Source organism: Erinaceus europaeus, chromosome 11 (assembly GCF_950295315.1).
Source record: "Erinaceus europaeus chromosome 11, mEriEur2.1, whole genome shotgun sequence".
NCBI lineage: Eukaryota > Metazoa > Chordata > Mammalia > Eulipotyphla > Erinaceidae > Erinaceus > Erinaceus europaeus.
The window spans coordinates 68,885,588-68,903,440 of record NC_080172.1 but is presented as its reverse complement, the minus strand read 5'-3'; the positions used below and the strand labels follow the sequence as shown (position 1 = coordinate 68,903,440).

At 39.6% G+C, this 17,853-nt stretch overlaps 1 protein-coding gene across 1 annotated transcript in view; it reads left to right on the top strand.

Annotated features, from left to right (window-relative positions):
- Positions 1–17,853, top strand: part of FNDC7 (fibronectin type III domain containing 7) — a 48,623-nt gene that overhangs the window by 16,538 nt on the left and 14,232 nt on the right. The window contains exons 6-10 of the mRNA XM_007528701.2: positions 1,662–1,916; positions 6,297–6,557; positions 7,087–7,344; positions 12,621–12,875; positions 16,389–16,646. Of these exons, the coding sequence (XP_007528763.2) occupies positions 1,662–1,916; positions 6,297–6,557; positions 7,087–7,344; positions 12,621–12,875; positions 16,389–16,646 (1,287 nt within the window). The remainder of the gene's footprint in view (positions 1–1,661; positions 1,917–6,296; positions 6,558–7,086; positions 7,345–12,620; positions 12,876–16,388; positions 16,647–17,853) is intronic.

Sequence of the window (17,853 nt, the reverse complement as noted above, 5' to 3'; positions counted from 1 at the left end):
GAATGTTATGTATGTACAAACTATTGTATATACTGTTGAATGTAAAGCATTAATTCCCCAATAAAGAAATAAATTTAAAAAAAAAAAAAGAAAAGAAAAATAAGGGACTACAAAATCTGGATAAGGGCAAGAAACTGGCTCACTTAACAATGGCCTTTTTGGCCACTATAAGGCCACCCATCACTTGGGGTCCTAGATAGGGAATCCTTGGATAACATGGACAAAGACATCAGATAGATCCTTCTCTCTACCATCACTAGTCACACCCATTGGGAACGTCATTGTAAGCCCTTTTGTAGGCTTCCTCATAACCATACCTTCACTATGAACTAGCAATAGTAGCAACTGGCCTACTGTCCGAAGGGAGGCTGACTCTGAAATGAATGCAGTATAGAATGTTCCCAGCTGTGACTATGGATTGTGTCTGACAGGGACTCAGAGGCTGTACAGGCTCCTGTGCTAAAAAGGAATAGATATGGGTCCCAGTTGTGGTAAATAGTTAATTGCATGTATATGTACATATCTTCTTTCAATTTGCAAGCAGCTCTCTGCCCTAATACTGTTTCCTAGTTCTACTCTCAACTCTGATACCATCTTCCCAGACAATATTCTTAGTCGACCCCCAAGTAATAGTCAAGCTTAAGCAAAGATTATTAAAACATAGGCTTCTAGGAACATTCCTAAAATAAACTCCCTAGCTTCCTTCTACCCTAAGTTCCTGATTTTCATCGGTTCTATTCTTACTTTATAATTCCCGTTTATTAAACATTTTGTCCTACTTTCCATCTTACTTCATTTCAGTTTTGGATGCTACTATGATTCCATCCTGACTTCCCTGGGCAGATGACTTCACCAATGCTTCCTGGAACCTCACCTTTCCAGAGCCCTATCCCACTTGGGACAGATAGAGACAGTTTGAAAGTATGGATCAACTTGCCAACACTCATGTCTAGCAGAGAAGAAATTACAGAAGTCAGAACTCCCACCTTCTTTACCCCAAAAAGAATTTTGGTCCATACTCCCAGAAGAATAAACAATATGGAAGTTTCCAATGGAGGGGTTGAGACACAGAACTCTGGTGGTGGGAACTATATGGAATTACACCACTACTAATATCCCTTACAATCTTGTAAGTCATTATTAAATCACTAATGAAAAAATAAAATATTGAGAGAAAGAAAGAAAAGACGAAGGAAAGAAAGAAACCTCAGCCAAGATGGAGGAACTAGAGGCAGAGTTGTGGAGCTGGAAGGGAAGCTGGATAAAACAGGTTTTAAAAACATCACAGAAAGCCAGACTAAAGTAGACCTCTGGAATAGAGCATCTTAACTATTCTCACCCTCCTTTCAAAGTCCTTTCACACTATCACTTATTCATTTTTGAAGTACAAAAATTATAAATTATCCCAGAAGACTGTTTTTTCCCCTCTTTTCCCAGAGGAAAAATCTTGTTCAAATCTCATCCCAACAAGAGGTTTGAGCTTTCTGACTCTCTTATGGAAAGTGACTCTCTTTCTTTGCTTTTCTCTTCATTTGAAAAATGAGTGCAAGTATTATGTCTAATGGATAATACATAAGTGATTCAGCTCGAAAAGTGAAATGGTGAAAGAAATAATTCTTTTAGCTATCCCAGTTGACATGCAACCTCAAAATCTCTTTCAGCTCCTGAAATACCCACTATTGATCAGGCATATTCAAAAATCAGCAACAGTATCACTGTGGAGTGGGCTACAGTGCCAGGAGCTACCAGTTACCTCCTCACAGCTGAAGATGGGGACACTGTCATTGAAACCATTGTGGCCAGTTCCCCAGGAACTGTGATGGGTCTGAAGGCTGCCACCCTATACCAAATCACTGTCAGATCCATCAGTGCCACTGGAAGAAGCCAAGCATCACCTCCAAAGCAGGCAAAGACAGGTAGCTGGATTCTTATCCTCTACTGAATTGATTGCTGTATCAATTATACTTTATGCAATTTGATGTCACATGAGTATCTGTGATTGTGGGCCAAAACATGAAAGTCACTAAATATTGGGGTGGAGAGTGTGGAATCCTGACATCTGTGGGAAAGATGCTATTTGTTTATTTATCATTGACTTAATTCTGAACAACAAATCTGTTGGATAAGAGGGGTACAATTTCACACAATTCCCACTACCAGAATTCTGCATCCTGTTCCATTCATTGGAAGCTTTCTTATTCTTTATCCCTCTGGGAGTATGGACTCAGGATTATTATGGGGTACAGAAAGTGGAAGGTCTGACTTCTGTAATTGCTTCTCTGCTGGACATGGGCATTGGCAGGTCGATTCATACTCCCAGCCTGTTTCTATCTTTCCCTAGCAGGGCAGGGCTCTGGAGAGGTTGAGTTCCAGGACACACTGGTGAGTTCATCTTCCCAGGGAAGTCATGTCGGCTTCATGATAGCATCTGCAACTTGGTGGCAGAGTAATGGAGTTGAAGAGTTGGCATTCTAGGTCTGCTGTCTCTGGACACTGTCCAAAGGAAACATGTCGAGGTAGTACTGATTGCACTGATTTGGTTGAGATCAGTGGATGCAGTATCAAATGGTATGGATCTAGAGAAGTATGAAGGAAAATGAGCCAAATCCCAGAGGTTCCAGGACTGGGATAAATATGGGTTTTTTAGATAATGGTAATAGATGCTTTGCTTTGGTAAATAAAACCCATTTGGGGGCATCTTTAAAAGCGCCTCAGCTTTGAATTCTCTGAAAAGAGATTTCTGCTTCTTTCCTGTTATCTATAAAGACTATGCTGAATAAAGAACATAAAGAGTGTATGACCATAATACCCTGAAAATGCCTGATCTCATCTAATCTCAGAAGCTAGAAAGGGTAAGACCTGGTTAGTATTTGGAGGATAGACAAAGAATAGATTTTTTTCCTCCTGCATCTTGACTTGTTGACATAAAAATATTTGCAATTTGTCATCAGCATTTCTTAAATTGATTAAAGTTGTACCAAGATATATTTCTGAAAGCTTATATGGACATTAAAATAGTAAAATAATTTCCTCCATTGATTTATATTTTTAATACATTCATATTTTATCTGATTTCTTATCAACCTCCACTTAAAAGTAATGTCTAATATTAGAGCTTCTTTGTCCCCATTTCTCTGCTGGGCCATTTATGTGTAATACACTTTTAAATAGTAGTTATTTATGGAACTCTGCTGTTAACCCTTTTGCAAAACAAATAATAATTATTTTTTAAAATTTATTGGGGGGTTAATAGTTGACAGTTAGAGCAAAACACAATAGTTTGTACATGCATAATATTTCCCAGTTTTTCCACATAACAATTTAAATTCCACTAGGTTATCCACTGCCATCGTGTTACAGAGAAATAATTATTTTCTAATGTGGACAATAATCTCTAAACACTTATTCTTAAATTTGAACTATTCTCTCTTAAACTTTAATAATGTAATGCCTATGTTTTTTTTTCTTTTCTAAATTTCTTTATTGGGAGATTAATGTTTTACAGTCAACAGTAAATACAATACTTTGTACATGTATAACATTTCTCAGTTTTCCACACACCTGAGTTGCTTCCAGGTTTTAGCTATTATGAATTGTGTTGATATGAACATAGGTGTACACATATCTTTTTGGTTGGGCATTATGGAATCCTTGGGGTATATCCCCAAGAGAGGAATTACTGGGTCATGTGGAAGGTCCATGTCTAGTCTTGTGAGAGTTCTCCAGACTGGTCTCCAGAGAGGCTGGACCAATTTACATTCCCACCAGCAATGCAGAAGGGTTCCTCTGTCCCAACAGCCTCTCCAGCATTTGCTGCTGCTGTCCTTTTGATGTATGCCATTCTCACAGGAGTGAGGTGGTATCTCATGTTGTTTTAATTTGCATTTCTCTGACAATCAGCGACCTGGAGCAGTTTTTCATATGTTTGTTAGTTTTTTGGATCTCCTCTGAAGTGAGTGTTTTGTTCATATCCTCTGCCCATTTTTGGATGGGGTCATTTGCTTTTTTGGTGCTAAGTTTGCTGAGATTTATGTATATTTTGGTTATTAGTCTCTTGTCTGATGTATGGCATGTAAAGATCTTCTCCCATTCTGTGAGAGGTCTTATGCTGGTTTTGTGCTTTGCGCCAAGAGCTCTTAACCCACTATGCTACCGCCCAACCACCTCGGAACTCTTCTGTGGTGAATATTCCATCCATGTCTTCTCCTTGTTTTTGGATGAAGTAGTTTGTTTTCTTGTTGTTGAGTTTAATGAGCTCTTTATATATTTTGTTATTATCCTCTTGTCTGATGTATGGCATGTAAAGATCTTCTCCCATTCTATGAGGAGTCTCTTTATTTGGATAGTGGTTTCTTTTGCTGTGCAGAAGCTTTATAATTTGATGCAGTCACATTGGTTTATTCTTGCCTTAGTCTTCTTTGTAATTGGATTTGTTTCATTGAAGATGTCAGGCCATTGACATTTATTGATATCATAGACTGAAGATATTTTATCGCCATTCTTGTAGATTTTAGAGTGTTCTGATATATGGCATGTTTATGGTGATCTGATTGTTTATAGGAGAACTTTCAGAACTTCTTTCAGGGCAGGCTTGGTGATGGTTGATTTCTTCAGCTGTTGCCTGTCTGAGACAGTTTTATGCCTTCATCTAGTCTGAATGACAGTCTCAAAAGATACAGTAGTCTTGGCTGAAAGCCTTTCTCATTGAGCACACAATAGATATCTTGCCATTCTCTTCTGGCCTGTAATGCTTGTGTGGAGAAATCTGCTGCTAATCTTATGGGGTTTCCTCTGTAGGTGACTCTTTGTTTTTTTTCTTGCAGCCTTCAGAATGCTTTCTTTATCCTTATTCCTTTTCATTCTAAATATGATGTTTTGGTGTCTTTAAGTCTGGGTTAATTCTGTTTGGGACCCTCTGGGATTCTTGGACCTTTACATGTTTTATGCTTTCTAGACTGGGGAAGTTCTCATCTATTATGTCCTGTAGAATGCTTTCTTCCCTTCCCTCTCTTTGTTCCTCTGGTAAGGCAATAATGCAGATATTATTTCTTTTGAAGTCATTCCATATGTCTCTGTTGTTGTTTTCAGTATCTCTTAATTTCTTTTTTGCGATCTTACTTCTTTGTTTTCTCTAATTTGTCTTCAATCTTGCTAATTCTGTTTTCTGCATCATTTATTCTATTCTCTCTCCCCTCTGCTGTTTTCTATAGCTCAGCTGTTTTGCTACCCAGTTCTGATACTTTATTACTGTGTTCAGTTAGTTGTGCTCTTAGCTTAGCTATTTCAGCTTTCAGCTCTCTAATTACCTGGAGACAGTGTTTTCTTTCAGAGTATTATTTGCTGTTTCACTATTTCTGATACAGTTTTGTTTTTATATTATTTATTTATTTATTTTCCCTTTTGTTATCCTTGTTATTTAACACTGTTGTGGTTATTGATGTCATTGTTGTTGGATAGGACAGAGAGAAATGGAGAGAGGAGGGGAAGACAGAGGGGAGAGAGAAAGACAGACACCTATAGACTTGCTTCACCGCTTGTGAAGTGACTCCCCTGCAGGTGGGGAGCCGCAGCTTGAACCAGGATCCTTATGCTTGTCCTTGCACTTTGCACCGCATGCACTTAACCCACTGTGCCACTGCCTGACTCCCTATATGTAGGGTTTTTTTAGCTTAATCACTCACTCCTGACCAAAAGATAAATCAAGGTGGGGGAAGGAAGAGAGAGATAGCACAGTGGTTATGCAAAGACACTCCCATGTCCCAAGGATCCAAAGCTCGGGGCTCAATTCAGCTTCTCTGCCAGAACCCAGAGCCTAGATGGACAGCACTACTTGTGAGTTTCTAAATAAGTCCCAGTTATGGTCTGTGGGTTCTGAGACAATTATTCATCATGTTCTCATCAGGAGAACAATGTGGAAAGGCTCCCCACTAAACAGTCTCACCCTAAATCACTGGGATGTAGCTCTCCTGAGTTTCCCAATCAGTTCTCTGCCCGCCCTCCTCCATGTCAGCACAGGGCCTCCCCACTGCTGCTCCAGCCTCTGATGGGCAGTAACAATGGAGACTCGCAGTTGCATTTGGTGAGCCTTAGGGTAGTCCTCTCCTCCCTTCAGCAGACTTTCTGTTGGTAAAACAGACTGGAGGTGGCTCAAGTCTCAATTGGTAAATTGCCATACTGTTACCAGCAGCCTCAGGAACCTCTCCTTCGACTCCTTTCTGTCCATGAGCCACACGTGTTTTCACTCACTGGTGACTTGTTCCCAAAGTAGTCTTAGTCTCCTATTTTTTTCTTTATAGTTCTGGCTGCACCAATTCTACAAGTAAGCTCTCCAAGCCCAAGCTCCATTCTTGTGCAGTGGGAAGTTGTATATATGGCAATCGGATTCTCTGTGTCCATTATGCGAGCCAATGGCTTGGGTAGAATATGGAAAGAGAATACCACAAACACCTCCTTGACATTCACCAGTTTAGAGCCTGGGACTCTCTACACCATAAAGGCCTATGCGTGGAATGCTAATGGAACTCCTGGGGATGACTCTACCCGCAGTCAGAGAACAAGTAAGGACCTCTCAGCTCTGTTCCAAATATTTCCAAGAAGAGCTATTCATAGAAGTCATCCAGAGTAGTGTTAAGTGATAAATACAGAGTAGCTGATAGCAACTATTTTCATTTATTATCAGCTTATTTATAGTGTGTTGACCATTCCTTCCCAGTAATTCACATGTTATATTTCAATCACTTGTCAAATTGTACATTAATTCACTAACTCACGCAAAATACACGTATTTAGTGCCCATTGGGACTGACCTCATTTTATCCTTTTTACAAATGAGAAAAATATTAAGTAATGAAAGTTTAAATTATATGGGCAAAGTCATGTATAGCTAACTATGAGTTTGCATAGTTAATAGTAGGTGTGTTGGCAGTCCCCTAGAGCCCTAAATCCCAGTTATGTGCTCTGAACATTTGAAATTACCCTGTCACTAGGGCACTTTTTCCCCCAAACTCAGTAGAGTTGTTAGGCCAAATTATACTTGGGCTCTTGAGGCTACTATAAAAATCTCAATTTTTTTTCTCAAAAACATAGGTCCTTGTCCCCCTGACAACATTCGAGTCTCTTTCAATGGTGGGGCTCTCGAAGCATCAGTTTCATGGGCACCAGTAGAAGGAGCTTTCAACTACACCATTCTGGCTTGGAGTGACTCTTCAGAGCTGAGCTGCAGTACAACTTTCAGTTCCTGCACTATCTCCTCTCTGCAGTGTGGCATGGAGTACCTGATTTCTGTTTTAGCAAGTAATGATGCTGGATCCAGCAAGTCAGCTTCAGGAGTGACTCTGAAAACTGGTAGGTAAACAAGGATGAAGTCACTGTAGGGCTGATGAACCAAAGTGACTGCCACAGGGAAACCAGTAATCATCCCCTCAGTGTTCTTGAACACTTTGGGAGGAGTGACAACAAAAGCTGGCTATAAATGAAAGCTTTGATTTGGACATTCTGGTGAGTTTGAATAATGTTGACAGTGAAACCAAATATTGTACATTGGGAAAAGCAGTTCTTTGAAAACAGGGAGGCCTGGTTCCTATTGCAGGTCTTACAACAAATGGCTTGTTTCTTTCTTTTCTTTCTTTTTTTTTTTTTTTTGTGAGGTTGTGAAAATCCTTAAGATCCAATCAGATTTGTACAAAGCTCTCACTGTGTAGTACAGATAGCAGCCTCTGTTTTGTATTTCATTTTATAAACTAGGCCTGGTGAGAGTTATTTTTCAAGATAAAAAAATAGGGTGTCCTGAATATTTAGTTTGTCCTGAATAAATAGCACTGAATGTATATTAATGTTTTTCCATTTTCATTCTTTATTTTATTTTTATTTTATTTTTATTTTTATTTTTGAGAGAGATGCAGAGAGAGACAGAGAGAAACACCAAAGCACTGCGCAGCTCTGGCTTATTAGTGGTACGGAGGATTGAACCTGGGACTTCGGAGCCTCACGCATGAGAATCTCTTTGTATAACCATTATGCTATCTACCCCCACCCTCCATTTTCATTCTTATCAAAGAAATTAAGACATGTAAATGTGGGGAGTTACTCCTTTATTTATAAATGCCTATGTATTGAGCCAGCGAAATAATTCACTTAGTGCTTTGTTTTATATGACCCAGGCTCAAGTCTGGCCCCTACCACATTAAAGGAAGCTTCAGTATTGTGGTCTCTCTCTCTCTCTCTCTCTCTCTCTATATATATATATATATATATATATATATATATATATAAAGAAAGGAAGGAAGGGTTATATGTTTTGATGATGTAAACCACCATTTAGTGAAGACTTAATCTATCCCAGATGCTATGAAGAAATTATTATATTTAGTTCTCATGACAGCTTTGTTTGCTAGACTCAGTTGTCTCCTCTATCAAATGAGAAAAGTAAAGCTCAGACAAGTCAAACAATTGTTCCAAGGTAATAACAAGAGGTAGGTTTGGGATTTAAGCACACATTTGCCTGATTTCACTTCTCTAAATCAAAGCAAATTTAAACAATTACAATAATGTTCCATTTATATAACAGAACTATATCATTCTATGTTTAAAATTCTTCTAAGCACAAAGGGAAAAAAAAAAAAACAGTGCCAGCTGACGCAATGATTATATTCCACAGAGAAAAATGTCTAGCCAGTCCCGCAGGTCCACAGTTTTTTATGGTTACATTAAATCAAGTTCACTACTAATAAAGGTGGTGATTTGACTTTTTTTTGACAGCCATGATTTAATGTGGACAATATATTAGAAATGGTTATGAGGACAGGGTAAGTAAGACTGTGAAATGGGTAAGGGATATACTTCAAAAGTATAGCCCTTCCAAATACATTATTTAATTCAGGTGAGGACTATCCAGTGTTTTTCATTCTGGAGTGCACATTAAGAGATTCTGGTGGGTTTTTTAAAGTGATTTTTATCTTTTCAGAGATTTGTTTACTTGTTAATGAGAGCATGGACATGTGATGCCAGGGGTTGAACTCGAGACCTTATGCCACTGTGCCACCACCTGGGTCCCCAGAGGAGTTGTTTTTATTTAAAAAAATGCTGCTGGGGAACCGTTTAACTTGTAGAGCTTTGGATTTGGATGCCTCAGCACCACATGTAATGAAGTGGTGCTCTGACTTGTCTCATTCTCTGTCTGAAACTCTCACAGTAATAAACAACTCAAAAAAAAAAAAAACCCCACAAAACTTTATACTATGCAATTAAGTAAAGTACCACAGAAATAGTTGTGCACTTATCATTCCAGGAGGCACCTCTGTAGTTTGTATATCACATAGTTATGATCATGGGGATGGCTTTGCCTTGCCAATAAAATAATTATCTTTAGAAAACACTCAAGCCGGGGGCTGGGTGGTGGTGTACCTGGTTGAGTTCACACATTACTAATGATGCTCAAGGATCCAGGCTCCCTGGTTTTCACCCACAGGAAGAAAGCTTTGCAAGTGGTGAAGCAGTGCTACAGATGTCTCTCTGTCTCTCCCTCTCTATCTATCCCTACCTTCTTGATTTCTGGCTATCTCTATCCAATAAATAAAGATAATAATAATAATAATAATAATAATAATAAGCATTCAAGCTGCTCACATTATCCAAACATAAGGTGTTCCAATTTATATGATTTGGTGACTTATTTTGGGGGTCAAGGAAGACAAGAAAGAATATTCCATGTAAATTAATGGTAACAGTATTCCCATACTCCCAAATAGTCCACCAGCTCAGACCAAATAGAAATAACTCTACTCTCAGAAAGCAGAGAAAGCTTTTCTTTCCTGGGGCCCAGAAATGTGTGGTTTATTTTAGGAAAATGTTTATTCCAGATAACTAATATTTTAAGTGTAATGCTTGAAAAGAGAAAACTTATTTTTATTCATTCCTTCAGAATACTTCATTTCAGCTGATTCTTGCATTGATTTAACACAAAAAAGCATGCACTCTTAGCCAGGGTGATTCCTACCTGTTTCTGATCAAATCTAGTATGTGTTGGATTACATGAGTTTTATTTTTTATTATATATATATATATATTTTTTTTTTTTTAAACCAGAGCACTGTTCATCTCTAGCTTATGGTGTTTCGGGGGATTGAACCTGGGACTTTGTAGCCTCAGGCATGAGAGTCTGTTTGCATAACCATTATGCTATCTACCCTCTGCCCGTGTTCAAAATCTTACAGACAGGGCTCCACAACCTTATTCTGAGATCTATAACCAACTCGTTAAGTTTGAGCATCCCACTATTCAAGATCAGAGGTTCTAATATTAGGTTAATCACAGCCATGTAATACCACACCCCATTCAGGGCCCTCTCCAGTCAAAAGCTGTATTTCAACAGAATACTTGTCATCATACCTGGTGCCTCTTAAGTAATTTTCTCAAAGGATTTGAGGAGGGGCCAGGCAGTGGCGTACCTGGTTGAGCACATATGTTACAATGTGCAAGGACCTAGGTTGAAGTCTCTGGTCCCCACCTGCAGGGGGAAAGCTTTGCAAGTGGTGAAGCAGGGCTGCAGGTGTCTCTCTTTCTTTTTCCCTCTCTATCTCCCCCTGCCCTCTTGAGTTCTGACTGTCTCTATCCAATAAAGATAATTAAAAAATAAAGGATTTGAGTCCCTTACCCAGCCTCAAAAAAGAAAAAAAAAACTATCAGAAAATAACACTATGGGGGGGGGCAGGAGATAGCACACTGGCTTAAACACACATAGTAGAGCCCAAGGACCTGCTCAAGGATCCTGGTTCAAATTCCCAGCTCCTCATCTGCAGGTGGGTCTCTTTGCAAGCAATGAAGCAGGTCTGTAGGTGTCTACTTTTCTCTACCCCCTTCTCTCCCCTCCTCCTCTCTCAATTTCCCTCTGTCTATCCAATAACATGAGAAAAATGACCTCCAGGAGCAACGGATTTGTAGTTCCGGCACTGAGCCCCAGAGGCAAAATAACAACACTATCAGAATATCACTTTCAGCAAATTTATGAGACATCTTCTATCAAATGCTTACCTAGGTGCTATACACTATACTTTCATATTTCTCTCTTTTTTTTTTCTGAAAGAAGCAGGGAGAGAGAGAGAGAGACCACAGCACCTAAGTTTCCTTCAATGCAGTGGGGGCTGGGTTCAAACCTGGATTGTACACATAGAAAAGCAGCACATACCCAAGTGAGCTATTTTACCAGCCCTGTACTTTCATATTCATTAGCTTACCTTAAACTTCTTAAACATTTCCATCAAATATGAGACAAACGAGGCTCAGTTTGGCTGAGAAACCAGGTTAGGGGACTGGGAGATTGCCCACCCAACAGAACATACTTTCCCATGGGTCAGAACCTGAGTTCTAACCCCTGGCCACTCCATGGCAAAGTGTAAGTTTTACCAGCAGTGGAGTTCCTTCTTTCTGTGTTTCATACTCACTAAAGAAAAAAATAAAGAGCCACCAGAGGCCAAAGAGATAGCATAGTAGTTCTAGGGAAAAAAAAAAAGTTACCTTGCTTAAGGCTCCTGTATCTCCATTCAATTCCTGGCACCACCTTAAACCAGGTTTCTTAGATGAATTTTAAAACATGTGAGAATGTCTTGTTGGTTTGTACATACTGTTTGAATTGTTCCTTGTCCACTGCTTCTGGTGTCTTAAGTGTCTGTTTAATGTCCTCCCAAGGGAAAGTCCTGGGAATAAAATGTGTCCTGTCACTGAACACATGAGAAGTTGCAATTAAAACTTCCCACATAGTAGGTTTTACATGCAAGCCTTCAGAAAGATGCAGGCTTTGTCCCTTGCTGTGTGATCAGATTTTTTTTTTTTTTTTTTTTTTTTGCCACTAGGGTTATCGTTAGAGCTTGGAGGCTGCATGAGGAATCCACTGCTCCCAGCACTCATTGTCCCTTTATTTTTATATTTTTGTTATTTTTTATTTGATGAGGCAGATAAAATTAAGATGGGAGAGTGGGAAAGAGGAAGAGAGAGAGAGAGAGATCCACAGACCTGCTTCACTGCTCCTGAAGCTTTCCCCCTGCAGATGGGGAATGGAAGCTCAAAGCCAGGTGCTCATGCATGGTAGGTAATGTGTGTGCTTAGCCAGTATGACACCTCCCACCTCCCCCCTATCTTATTTCTATGAACTTCAGTTTCCTCAATTGTAAAATGATGAGAATTACTAGAAAAATTTGGGAAAATAATAAAAAGCACAATGCATGTACATATTTTATACTCTAAATAAAATAATTTCTCAGATATTCACTATTCACCTCAGCCCAATCTTCATCTCAAGTTGAGGTCAAATCGGTAAATACTATAGAAATGAAAATCTCCATGGTCTGTCATTTTAGACATTTCTGATCGCAAAAGATCTTGGAGAGGATGTCAGAGTTTGTTATAGTGACTTGACTCTGTGTTGTAGTGTCTAGTTCTTAAGAATTTTACTAATTGTCTAATGCTGCTAGTGCCTGGTTGCTTATGTCATGCACCAAATGAAATCTGTTAAAAAGTTCATATTTGCTATGATATTTTGATTGTTTTGAAATACTGGATAATTGCAAAGATGCAAAGAAAATCTCTTGCAAGACTCACAGAACTGCTTACTATTTATTATTTCCTAGTTGCTTGTGCACCTGCAAAAGTGACGATCCAAGAAGACCCCCCTGGTCACCTGTCTGTGGCTTGGTCCAATGTAGATCTGGGTGACTACTATGTTGCCTTTGTGAAGAGCGATGACGGTCTGGAAGTACACTGCAACACATCCCTCACTCAGTGCAGTTTCTTGTCTGAGTGTGGCTTCACTTACTTTATTAGTGTGTTTGCCTACAACAAGGCAGGGCAGAGTCCCCTGGGTGATGTATTCAATTATACCACAGGTAAAAATCACACTTGACTTTTGAAAAAGGTCTAAGTTCACCAGCCTCAGCAGCAGAATGGGCCACCTATTAATAGACCACTCCACAGTTTATTCTAGGGCCAAGAGTGAAAAGGAAATCTTTTCTGTCACTTTTTTGTTATTGTTGTTGTAGAAAAGAAAATTTTTGGCTTCAGGGACTCAAGCTTGACAAGAATGCAAGGTCAGGCTGGGGAGATAGCATGATAGTTATGCAAAAAGACTCATCCCTGAGGCACCAATAGTCTCAGGTTCAATCCCCAGCACCACCATAAATCAGTGCTCTCAAAAAAAGAAAAGAAAGAAAAAAAAAGAGAGAGGGAGAGAGAGACCATGTCTCTCCCACAAGCAGTAAAAGGATGCTATCACACTCCACTGTATCAACTAGATTCTAAAAACCATAGTTATTCAATACCTGCCAATATCTCCATTAAGAAAGAAAGAAAGAAAGAAAGAAAGAAAGAAAGAAAGAAAGAAAGAAAGAAAGAAAGAAAGAAAGGAAACAGGAATGTGAGGTCTTTGTGTGGAAAGAGGGAAAAGAATGAAGTGGTTCAACCCTATGTTGTGGGCCTGTTCTAGATCCCGAAGAGAATACAGTCTTTAAGCCTCTGTAGTTAATTTCTTTACTCAAGGGTAAGAAACAAATGCAATGGCAGAAACATGATATGGAGGACTTTGGAGTTCAATGCTTGAGTGAGATCTGGCTGGGCTAGTGGCTCTTTCTGTGGAGTTCAATGCTTGAGTTGAAGTCCCAACTTAATCATTAGCTCATATGTAATGTCCACTGTAAAATGGACAAAGAATAATGAGAATGTGAATATAAAAATATCTTCATGTGCGGTAAAGCATATGTAAACTTCTCTTTTACAAAAGAAAAGTTTTATTGTATTTATTTCATACAAAGGATAAAGAGTTTCACATGAGAAAACAGACTCAGAGCCCAAATCAGTATATGCACTGCCTGTGCTTTGCAATTCAGTTTTTTATCCAGAGACAATGAGACCTTTTATTATTTATTATTATTATTATTAATTTAATAATGATTGACAATACTGTAGGATAAGAGGGGTACAATTCCACACAATTCCCACCACCAGAATTCCACATCCCTCCCCTCTATTTGAAGCCTTCCCACTCATCATCCCTCTGAGAGCATGGACCCAGGATCATTATGGGGAGCTGAAGGTGGAATGTCTGGCTTCTGTAATTGCTTCTCCGCTGGATCTGGGCATTGGCAGGTTGATCCATACTCCCAGACTATATATTTTTTAAGTTTTTATTTATAAAATGGAAACACTGACAAGACCATAAGATAAGAGGGGTACAATTCCACACAATTCCCACCACCTGAACTCCATATCCCATTCTCTCCCCTGGTAGCTTTCCTGTTTTTTAACCCTCTGGGAACATGGATCCAGGGACATTATGGGGTGCAGAAGGTGGAAGGTCTGGCTTCTGTAATTGCTTCCCCGCTTAATATGGGCATTAGAAAGTCAATCCATATTTCCAGCCTCCCAGACTATTTCTATCTTTCCCCCATAGGACAGGGCTCTGGAGAGATGGGGTTCCAAGTTACACTGGTTAGGTCGTCTGCCCAGGGAAGTCACGTTGGTAGCAATGAAGTCAATGGTAGCATCAGCAACTTGGTGGCTGAAAGAGCATAAAGATATAAAGCAGAGTGGTCTGGAAGATAGTGCTTTGGATAAAGTATTGGACTCTCAAGCATGAAGTCTCAAGTTCAGTCCCTAGCAGTACATGTACCAGAGTGATGTCTGGTTCTTTCTCCCTCTCTCCTCCTGTCTCATGAATAAATAAATAAATAAATAAATAAATAAATAAATAAATAAATGATATATGTAAAGCAGAAAATAATAGTAATAATCAGGAACCTAAAGGTAAAAATATAACAGGTGAGATTTGGGGTCTCCATTTAGGAAAAGGCTAGTAGGTCTATTTTACGTTTATTCCAAGGGACCCATGACTTTGCTAATTTTTGCCTGAGTCTAATAGCTAACATATAGGTGGCCTAACGGTATTGTCTGGGGAGATGGTGTCAGAGTTGGATATAGGACCAGAAAGCTGGATCAGGGAAGAGAGTATCTCCCAAATATGGGGTAAGTATATAAATACTATTAACTGTAAACCCCATCAATATGGTCTGGGGCCCATATTTAACACAGGAGCCTATGTAACCTCTGTACCCCTGTAGGTCTGAGCTCGCATTCTGTGGTATTAGCATTATTATTATTATTATTGGCTCTTCTACAGGGCAGGATGCTGATGTATCTGTCTTTCCATCCTCAGTGCTTATCTTAGTATGATCAGCACATGGGAAATGCTAGACTTGAAATCAATTGTATTTACAAGCAAGAATACTATAATATAATTATGCAAATGACAATACTATTGGTAGTTGCATTAAAAACAAATTTTACCAGGATAAGGAAGTAACTAATTAGGGCCTTTGGAATTTGGAGTATCCAAAAAGTCTCAAGAGCATGGAAGTAGGTCTTCAGAAAGGCAGCCTTGAACTGGGTCTTCTTTTTTTAGTGTTTTATTTATTTTAATGAGGAAAATACTGAGAAAAGATACAGAGAGAGGAGATCAGAGCACTGCTCAGCTCTGGCTTATGGTGGTGATGGGGACTGAACCTGGGACCTCAGAGTTTCAGGCATGAATGTCTTTTGCGGAATAATGATGCTATCACCCCTGTCTAAATCAGATCTTTTAGGGTATATGGAAAGTAAGTAGGGTAAGAGCACCCAAAGAAAGTTCAAGTTAGACATTTGTCAGAATTTGTTCATGAAGCTCTATTCTTTAAAAAAATAATAATAACAAGTTTATTAGTGCTTTAATAGTGGTTTAGAAGATTTTAAGATTACACAGTATAGTTCCTTACTGTAGCTGCCACCAAAGTTCTGAGTGTGTTCCCTCCTCAACAATAGCTGTCATAGTTCTCTCACAGCCTTATGGACAGTATTTACTAATTCTGCTTGGTTTTTTTGGGGTTTTTTTTGCAAGTTCATGTGTTTCACTTCTCTAGACTCCACATATGAATGAAGTTCTCTTCTAAGAGCCAATAATACAATCCTGCTCCCCCCCACACACACACCCCTAGTTTTATCTAGAAAACAGATAAGATCTACAAGTTAGAGTATGTATTATGTTGTCAGGAAGAGAAGAGGGGAAGGACACTCTAGAAGAGGGATTCGAAAGGACATGAGAACAAATGTGTGGAGGGGAATTGAGAAAGCTGGTGTGGAGGGTAGGTGGGTACCAGGAATGTGTAGCCTGGAGTTGGCTTATAACAACTTTGAATAGCATACAGAGGGGATTTGTCCTTGTGTAATGGATGTGAAGCCCAGATGAGAGTGAGACATACCTCTGGGAGGCTCTTACGATACTTTAGGAAGGCAGTGGCAGAGTTTCTTGGCATGAAGAGACCAAGACTTGATGTTCCTTGCTAACCTCTGTCCTCTCTCTTCTCTGCTTCCAGCTCCCTGTTGTCCTAGTGACATTAACCCCGTGGTGGTGTCCAGTGACAGAGTAGAAATTGTCTGGTCTCCAGTCCGTGGTGCTGAGCTTTACGAAACCAAGGCTGTAGATGGGTTCAACGTGGTCCAGTGCAATGACACTGCTCCTGCCTGCACACTCTCAGCTCTAGAATGTGACACTAAGTATAACATCACAGTGTACTCCTTCAGTGAAGTCCGGGGCAGCAATATGTCATGTACTTCCCGATTTATAACCACAGGTACAATACAATACATCTAGGATTTCTCTTTTCTTTTTTTTTTTTTAAGATTTTATTTATTTATGAGAAAGATAGGAGGAGAGAGAAAGAACCAGACATCACTCTGGCACATGTGCTGATGGGGATCGAACTTGAGACCTCATGCTTGAGAGGCTAAAGCTTTACCACTGCGCCACCTCCCGGACCACTTCTCTTTTCTTTAGAGTGAAAGTCTCACACATGTGGGATTTCACAGCTCTTGGGCCACTTCTTCATTCAGACAGAGAGGGAGAAATACCACAGCATCTTCCTCCAGTGCCTATGGGGCTCCAGGGCTCAGACTTGGGCCATGCAAATGGCAAGGCAGACACCCTGCCCAGTGAGCTAGCTCTCTAGTCCCTCACCTAAGATTTCTTTCACTGATGTCTGAACAGTTTGCCTCCAGTTATACCCTGCAGAGTGGGCAATCAGCAAGAACTACAAAAAGGCTAAGTCCCATGAATTATGGGTACCATTGTGGGGACCGGTAGAGTTGCTGTCTCAATAAGGAGAGGTGAAAGAAGAGGTGGGAGAGGTGAGGTAAGAAAAAAGAGAACATCATTCTGACAGGTGGAACAGTGAATAAAGTGTTGCACATCAAGCAAGAGGTACCGAGTTTGAGCCTCAGTAGCGCGTGTACCAGTGATGTCTTGTTTTCTTACTCTCTACCCTCTGATCTCTCTTATTAATAAATAAATATAATATCTTTTAAAAAGGAAAGGAAAGGAAAGAAAAGGAGATACTCTGGTGGATTGACAAAGTTGATTTTTTAAAGATTTCTTTTTAAATATATTTTTTATTTATTTTTAGATAGAGACAGAAATCAAGAGGGAAAGGCGGGGGAGAGAGAAAAACTGTAACACTGCTTTCACAGCTCATGAAGCTTCTCGCCTTCCCCTCTGCAATTAGGGACCAGGGGGTTGAATCTGATTCCTTGCACACTGTAATATGTGTCTTAACCAGGTGCACCACTAACCAGCCCCAATAGAATGTTTTTCTAGTGATTAGCTCAGTAATTCTGTTCCTCCTACCTTTATGAGACCTCTCTGTAGTTACACCAAGAGGAAAAATAATAGTAATTATAATAATAACCATGTTTAATGTTTGTCTTAGGAGCTAGGAAATGGTTCACCCAGCAAAGCACACATTCTACCACGTGTGAGGACTTGGGTTTGAATCCTCAACCACC